Source organism: Ictalurus furcatus, chromosome 23, assembly GCF_023375685.1.
Source record: "Ictalurus furcatus strain D&B chromosome 23, Billie_1.0, whole genome shotgun sequence".
Taxonomy (NCBI): Eukaryota; Metazoa; Chordata; class Actinopteri; order Siluriformes; family Ictaluridae; genus Ictalurus; species Ictalurus furcatus.
Genome location: NC_071277.1, coordinates 12,565,804 through 12,574,808, shown reverse-complemented (window position 1 = coordinate 12,574,808; position 9,005 = coordinate 12,565,804). Strand labels below are relative to the sequence as shown.

At 38.0% G+C, this 9,005-nt stretch overlaps 1 protein-coding gene across 3 annotated transcripts; it reads left to right on the top strand.

The window, feature by feature from the left end:
- The first annotated feature begins 2,038 nt into the window (after window positions 1-2,038).
- Window positions 2,039-8,688, top strand: osr2 (odd-skipped related transciption factor 2). Of its 3 annotated transcripts, none has more exons than XM_053612047.1 (4): window positions 2,039-2,376; window positions 6,103-6,792; window positions 7,120-7,219; window positions 7,601-8,688. In XM_053612047.1, the coding sequence occupies exons 2-4, from the start codon at window positions 6,134-6,136 to the stop codon at window positions 7,778-7,780; spliced, it is 939 nt and encodes a 312-aa protein (XP_053468022.1). In that variant the 5' UTR covers window positions 2,039-2,376; window positions 6,103-6,133; the 3' UTR covers window positions 7,781-8,688. The 3 variants fall into 3 exon arrangements, with proteins under 3 accessions (XP_053468022.1, XP_053468023.1, XP_053468021.1); XM_053612048.1 differs by lacking the exon at window positions 2,039-2,376 and adding an exon at window positions 4,043-4,369 and having other exon boundaries at window positions 7,683-8,688; XM_053612046.1 differs by lacking the exon at window positions 2,039-2,376 and adding an exon at window positions 4,043-4,369.
- The last annotated feature ends 317 nt before the right edge of the window (window positions 8,689-9,005 follow it).

Sequence of the window (9,005 nt, the reverse complement as noted above, 5' to 3'; positions counted from 1 at the left end):
AAACTGGAGAATCCATGACCCAGATGTTCGTTCAGAAAGCTGTCGGTAACGGCTTTTCCACGCAGCTCATTATAACCCAAAGGTGTAAAAAAACAGCATGTTAAATAAGCATCTGAGAGACAGATGTGCCACATTAATTTGCTCATTCCCCCACACTCCCACTGCAGACTCCCGCTAAACCACACATCCACCTGCCACACTCTGCTTACTCTGCACAGCACTAACTAAAAAATATTCCAAAATATTTTTGCATGAGCTGCTTGCAGTAATATAGCAATTGTCCCCACAATAATAGGAATATCTGACGGTTTAGTTCTGGTGCAACTAGATTATTGAATGGACTTCAATTGTGTGCAATTCAAGTGTAATGTTATCTCACTATACACTATATGGCCAAAAGTATGTGGACACCTGATCATCACATCCATATTGACCCTTCCCCAAACTGTTGCCACAAAGTTGGAGGTACACAATTGTCTAGAATGTCTCTGTATGCTGTAGCATTATGATTTCCCTTCACGTAACTAAGGAGCCCAAGCCTGTTCCAGCATGACAATGCCCCTGTGCACAAAACAAGGTCCATAAAGGCATGGTTTTCCAAATTTGATATGAAAGAACTCAAGTAGCCTGCACACAGCCCTGACCTCAACCCCACAGAACACCTTTTGGATGAAGTGGCTGACTGCGCACCAAGTCTTCTCACTTGATATCAGTGTACAGCCTCCACTAATGTTGTTGAGCCTTAATGGGCACAAATCCCCACAGCCACATTTCAAAATCAAGTGGAAAGCCTTCCTAGACGAGTGGAAGTTGTTATAGCAACAAAGGGGGGACCAACTCCATGCTAATGGCCATGGTTTTGGAATGGGCACATATGGGTGTAATGGTCAGGTGTCTATATACTTTTATCCATATGTACCTGCTCCTGAAAGGCAAACAAATTTGTTGGAGAGCACAGAGCTAGCATCATGCCATTCAAATTGTAAAATAACTTTCAGAAATGCAAAAAAGGACACAAGTATATGGCACAAATTATAAATTGTCTGTGGAAGATTAACAATGTGTTTAATAGTCCACTGTATGCTTTAGGATGATATTCATTTGAAAGAAATACATGCCATGCCTTTCATTTATGAATGGACTGTAGCCAGTCACGTAGCTGTTATTGAAATGGCTTTAATGGGCTTTTTAAATTAATCTTAACACATTAAAAGTTCTCTTTACTGCAGTGACATAGATACATGCTTTTACAGTAGTACTTGAGAGGTTAATGATGCTGCTCAGACCCCAAATGGCAGCCAACCCCCAAAACTCTGTCAACAGGAAGGATGATGTTTAGCACATCATACAGTTCTCAAGTCTTAAGAATACCAAAAACACCCTCCACCGCAACTGATAACAGTAAAGAAAAATTATGTGCCTAACGCTCTTGCAGTTTGGTTAGGTTATTTGTTTTATATAAATAATCTGTGACATTCAGGACACTGTGCTCTGTACCTGGTGCTCCCCTGCTATAGAGCTGATGGGATGTGTTTGTGTTCTGTGAAATTCAAGAAGTTAAGTAAAAATTGTCAATTCTATGTTAATTACTGAAGAATTTATATAGAGAGTTAATGAAAGTAAAGAAAACATTTTAATACAATAGCTTATGACAAATAAGGTATGAATTCTAGGGCTAACCTCAGGAATTATTAGACTGTAACCTTCTCAAGTGTTTCACAGATCAGGGTTTATGTCTGTGAATTGTTCATGTCCCAAACAGCTTGCATGTGCACTCCTACACTCCTGACATTTGTCTGCAATGCATGCTGCTTTGTGCTTGTGTGAACAGTTTGGCTAAACGTCATAATCAGCTATACTAGATGAAACTAGAAGGAACGTATAATAGGAGATTATTTTCATAATAGTTTTACTTTATTCAATGAATTCTAATTCATTGAATAATAAGTTATTAGACACTCTGGCACACTACAATTCAGTAAAATGCAGTTTAAGCACAATAATCCCAGTCAATATAATGATTACAGCATTGCAGGATAGAATGAAAAAAATCCATTTCAGGAGCACTTCATATTAGCTGAAACTTTAGGAGGTGTGAATTTATAAGAAATGTCATGCTGAGGGGAGAAAAAGAAGATGAAAGCAGCCCCCCAGACTGCAGCAAGATGAGTGAATGAGGAGGAGTATAACCACAGCAGGGCAGATCAACCCACCACCATCATGGACGACATCCTGTCTCACCATGCGCCTGTCGCTTTCTCTCTGTCTCTGAAACTGGAGAAACAGTTCTTCACTTTGCCTGAAGCAGAACCCACCTCAGCAGTCAGAGAACACTCTCTGCTACCCAACCCACCCCCCAGTGCCATTCCTCTAAAGGTAAATACACATTTCTCTCAAAATCAGTCTCTTCTTTCTTGTCGTTTTATGCGATGTGTAACATTTAGTACGTAGTTCCGGACAAAATATCAAGGCTAAATACGTGAGTAGACCAACATTGAGTATTGTTAATTTTAAGTACAGAAAGAATATTGACTCATTGCCTCTCTGTTCTCTGAGTCCCAAGAGAAATTGAGATAATGAGAGTTAAAATGTCGGGACTGCAGGATCAACCATTTAGACACGTGTGTGTACACAGCTGCTAAGGGAATCAGCAGTGTCTGTTTGGGTGGCGGAGATCAGACTGTCACTGGCTGATTGTTAGGGGCAGCCATTACAGATCAAGTGTGTGTGTGTGTGTGTGTGTGTGTGTGTGTGTGTGTGTGTGTGTGTGTGTGTGTGTGATTACCAACTAAGGGCTAACCTTGTCCAGACAGACAGAATGTCAGCCACTGTGGTCTGGGCACACCCTGTTAGAGGACATCTGAAGGTTTATACCAAACAGAATGAAGAAATGAAATGAAAGTAATGCAATTTAAATGCAGTTGCCTTGTTTGGCTGTGGTGGTGGTGGTGAAATGTGTGTGTGTGTGTGTGTTGGGGGGTATGTCTGTGGGGTACGATAATATCAAGTTTATTTTGATGTTTTTCACGGTTTAGTACAAAAAATGACTGCTGACTTGAAGGTAAATTAGATCGATTTTTCTTAAGTCCTGTGGTTTTGAGTAACTCATATCTGACACATACAGCCTGATGTCTTTAATTACATTTTTTTTTTAAATTCTATTTACAACTATCTTCTACAATGCTAGTGTGGTCACAATCTTAATAAATAAATAAATCCTTATTTATCCTAAACATTTTTGAATAACAGACAAGAATGCAAATGTATAAACTTGGTTATTTCAGGACATTGAACTTCAAAGCATATTATACTATAAAACACAGACAGTCCATTAATTTTCATAGCAATAAAACTTCAATTACATATTTTTTAATAAATACTTAAAAAAAAAAATAGGCTAACATGAAAATAACGTAATGTTTATTTAATCATATTTATTTTTGGCACTTTTTATTTAATTTGCCATTGTTTTGCAATATTATGAGCGAAACAAACAGTGCAACCGTTTTAACAGGTGACCATTTAATAATCTACTCACTGAGCATTCGTGGATTTGAAAATTATCGGCCCAAATATACAGATTTCCAAGTAATTGACATTCGATTGGTTACAAAGAAACACAACCCCATAAAATTACTGGCACATAGCCTACTGCATTTATGTCCCCAAAGAAGACCATATTTTACTGCACTCTTCGGGCTTTCAAAATATTGGCCAGGCTGACATGCCTATGACCTTAGGCGTGCCAGTAAGATATCATCCAGTTACAAGTCAACATGTTAACAAGAACATTGATCCGATAGCCGTTTTATTTAAGTTATAAACTATAGTTTTTAAGGTAAGAATTCAGTCTGCAAACTAAAGTTTTTTGGGTTTTTTTCCGGTTTAAAAGCTTTCTATCAGCTTTTTAATATCTCCTTTAACTAGCTAAATGAACTACACCCCCATAGTTAAACTCTTTTGATTTAAATCTTAGTTGCTATCTAAACAGAAATAAACAGGGAAGAACACTGGAGCTGGTGGCGGGAGGGAGGGCGTGTCGAGGGCGGGCTAATAGCTGTGAAGCTTGTAGCCATGAAAAGTGCTGGACTTGTTGCGTTTTACTCACTTGAATCAAACTCTCAGTATAGCCAAGAGCTCACACACCTTTCAATATAACAGTACATAGCGAACCACGTTTTACACAGAGATTGCGTTTTATGTTTAAACGTTCAGCCTTTGATGTTCAGTTTAGTAAAGCGAAAGTTGTAAAGTTCACATGGAAAAATCTTCGTGATTAGTATGGGATTCACGCTAGACTTTGTGACCACTGTGGATTATTGAGAAACGGCACTCACTGAGCGCGATTTTTGGCATCCATATCTGCTGGGTAAGAACCTGAATTAATCTGCTGTGTATCTCTAGGATTTTATTACCCTTAATATTGTTGGGTATGTGATCACAATGTACATAGTGGAAACCCAGTATTTCAATCAAATTACCGGCTAACAAAACACACAGCAACTCTTGTGTCACACTTAGTTCATTTTCTTTTAAGACTAAGTGTTCACTATTAACTAACCTATAGACCATCTGCATCATTCGCCAGACTTACAATAGACGGGGGGGATTTCAGTATGAGGCAATATCACTGACATGTGCATGAAATAATTTATATTTAGTCCAACATCAAACGCAAATAATTTAAACTGAGAATCTATTGGGACTAATACTTCTATAACGAAATAATTGTTTATCTTTATGGAATCAGTTACAGTGGACTGGTATTGTGTAACAGACATTCGAATTAGTAATAAATATAAAAGACGGAGTGCTGACACTGACGCACTGTCAAATAAACGTCTCCTTACAGAAAGCTTCAACTGTTTTTGACCGTTTTCAATAACACGTTTTTAATCCGTATTAGATCGAACGAATTAATATATGCGTAAACCTGTGAATTGTCTTGCAGCCAGTGCCGTTGCCGGAGCCATGCTAATATAGAAAATTCAATCAGTACATTCTAACCAGTGCAGTCCAGGACCAATCCAGGACCCTTTGTTTTGTTAAACTCAAGACGTTGTTAGATGACTCCGGTTGCAGCCTCCAAAACATATCCTGCTCTACAGACCTATAGTACGAAATAAAATTAACCTTAACTAAATTTCTTATGTGGCGGGAATTGTATTTAATTAAATATCATATATTATGGATTTGTCATTATCCTGCCAAAACGATATCAAGGCCAAAGCTTCCCAGTGAATGTGCATTTAAAACAAAACAAAACAAAAAAAAATTGCGGCAAACTCTAGTTACTTGGGAGCGACAGCCTCTTGTGCAGCGATGTTATAGGCTCCCGGACTGAGCCTGCTCCCAGCAGCGGGAATTCCCTCGGAGAGCAGCGTTCCTCACGCTGCGTATACAAAGCTTTTACCGTACCGTTTTGTAAGGTTTAAAGCCGGCCACATCAGACTCCAGATCGGTTACAGCGAGATTTATAGGACCTTACTGAAAATTGAACTCTTATTTATGCAATTATTATTAATGTTAATATTATTCAATATTATATATATATATATATATATATATATATATATATATATATATATATATATATATATATATATATATAGATAGATAGATAGATAGATAGATAGATAGATATAGCTATATGCATAAAAGTCTGATACTTTAGTGCTTTAATGCTTGAACTCCTATAGAGGCATTCGATAGTCAGAAGTCTTTCTGAGTGAAGTTCTTTCTACTCTAAAAATACTCCTAGACCTCTCTTTGTACTCTATACTAGTATGCTATAAAGCAGAAAGAACTTCACTCAGAAAGGTTTATGACTATCGAAAGTATACATACATATATATATTTTTATATTTATATATATTTGTGTGTGTGTGCGCGTGTTACGCTGCTCATTTTATGTTCACTAAAAAAACGGCAAGCTAAAGGAAAAAAGTTTCCCCTTTCTTTCGCTGTTATGAAAATAATGGCTAAAAAATAACTCATCACTGCAATACGTTTTAGATTCGGTTAATTAGCTTACCTATCTACTAGGCTACACCAGAACTGATTACGAGAGCCTAATTTGAATCGTTGTTTGATTTTTAACAGGTCCTTTTAGAGATTGGTGATCGATTGGAAAATGGGGAGTAAGACTCTGCCGGCCCCCATCCCACTACATCCGTCCCTCCACCTTTCCAACTACGCTTTCTTACAGGCAGAAAATAGGCCGACTTTACCTCACGCTGCCGACCACATTCAAGGACTCTACGGCCTCAGGACGGTGCAGACAATGCAAATGAACCACTGGACTTTGGGCTACACTCACATGCAGGGACTCCGATCAACCATCACTGAAATGTCAGCTGCGCAAGGCCTCACGGATCTTCGATTCACGTTCCCCGCGTTACCGTTCACTGCACACTTCTTCAATCCCAAACAAGGAACAATAACTCATGGAATTCCAGCCCTACACAAAGATAGACCCCGGTTTGACTTTGCTAACCTTGCCATTGCGGCTACACAAGAGGAAGAGTGTAAGACCGATGACCTGTTAAAACTCACAGCAGGTCTCGGCGGCCAGAGCTCAGAATTAAACAAACTGTCACCAAACAGAAAGCCCCCACGCGGGAGGCTTCCATCAAAAACCAAAAAGGAATTCATTTGTAGATTTTGTGGAAGAAACTTTACAAAGTCCTACAACTTACTTATACATGAGCGCACGCACACAGACGAGAGGCCTTACACCTGCGACATCTGCCATAAAGCTTTTAGAAGACAGGACCACCTCCGTGATCACCGGTACTTGAGAGAATCTAATTTTACTTTCTCTCTACCAATTAAATGACTTCGTTATGGTGGTTACTTCTTTCTCATATCTTTATAGAGCAACTACCTAAACAATTCCCATGTAACCTATAAGCATAGATAGTTCTTGTTTTATTGTTGTTGTATCACATTTTGCGCAGTCTAAATGATCTGCCTGCACTGAAGTGGTAGCAGATTTACATATGAGATTTATGTAATTCTTTATGATTTGAATCGTGGCAAACAATACATCACTGAATAATGTCCTGTTGTCAGTCAGATAACTAACATCGTGTGCCGTGATTTTGGTTATGCTTGCAGATACATCCATTCCAAGGAGAAACCGTTCAAATGTCAAGAATGTGGAAAGGGATTTTGTCAGTCACGGACTTTGGCAGTTCATAAAACATTGCATATGCAGGTGAGATATTGATTGATACCATTTTGTTATAATTTTGCGCATATAACACATAGGCCTATGCATTAATTTAATAGCCTACATAGTACCTCTTAGCTCAATATTTTAAATGACATACGCATGGTACAGACGAAGCATCCTTATCACATTATTTGATCTTGATCAGTCAGGATAATCGAAAAAGCATTATGAAAAATATTTAGCTAATGCAATAGGGTCTTGTTGGTCACGGCTGTAATATATTTCGTTATTTGGACGACATACCACGACAGCTAATAAATTCTTGTCTGAGTCACTTTAATAGGCTTATGTAGACATTCTATTTAAGCACCTATGATTAAAACCTTAAGAGAATAATATTTTGCTTGCTTCAAATCTAAACAGGAGTCTCCTCACAAATGCCCCACATGCGGAAGAACCTTTAATCAAAGAAGTAATCTGAAAACTCACCTTCTCACCCATACAGACATCAAGCCCTACTCCTGTGAGCGCTGCGGAAAGGTGTTTCGGCGCAACTGTGACCTGCGACGGCATAGTTTGACACACACGCTCCACCGGGACTAGGCCGCACAGATAGCCCTACTATTTGTGGACAAATTTATTGGACAAAACATGAGACTCAAAGAAAGGATAGCTGGAAACTTCGTGATGCTGAATTTTTTACTACATCTTCAAAAGCGGTTACTGAAGATGAATGAATGAATATATTATATAAACCGTGTTAAAAATGTGGATGTTTGTTGAAATGAATGGTAGAAATAAAGCTGGAGGTCAAGACGGTGATCTAGGTATATCATGGCACTTCTCAAGGGATTATTAAAATAATTAGACTAATTATTTCACTTCTCTATATATTCTTTATATTGTTGTGAAAGCCTGTAACAAGATAATGAATGATTGTGCACTGTAAGCCCAGATAAAATCATTGTGCTTAAAAAACGTAACCCGTTAGCATAAAAAAAGTTCAGCACTGATGAACAAACAAAAATGTATACGTTGTGTTATAGGGTACTTGAGATTCGAAACTGCACTACATTGAGTTTTCTGTAAAACAACCTAACACTGTATGTTGGAAAAATTTAAATGTACGATAACTTTAGGTTAATGTCATTTAAAACTGATTCAAATCATTTGAATTATCCAAACTCGATTGTTTTGTTTCAAGCTGGCGGTACTGGTGGTAGAAATGAGCGAGTCTCGAAGCGCAAGCTGTCTGCATCATCACGTAGGTAGGTACTGAAATAAGTTCGCGGTAAATAGTCCACCCTACCCTAAAATGAAAGCTAATAAAACTAATCATTTTAGCGATTTATTTGTTGATATATTTCCATTTGGGAAAGCGCGTATATGTGTGAGTTAGACGCAACTGGTGTAGTCTAAGAGGTAGCCACGTATACAGTAATTAGACTGCTGACATTGTTTACTGCTGACAATAACGAATCATCCATTTGGAAACGGCATCTCTAGGCCGAGTTGTTTATTGAGTGATTATTCAGTTTTTATTAAAAAAAAAAACAAAAACACTTTTTCGAAATGTTTCACTTAGTAGCCTATAAAGTGAAGTGACATATGAGTAACGCCTATCTTTAATAACAAGGTACCAATGCTTAGACACCCGCAGACCTCATATGCCACTTGGTTCTGAATTATTAGGTAACAGGCTATGACAGTGGTTTTGCACCATGAACATTGTAGCCCATAATAAGCATCTCAGAGGCAGTTGCTGGATGAACAAATAGATTATTACGACAGTTTATTAACCATAAATCATAACATATCTAGCTTCTGA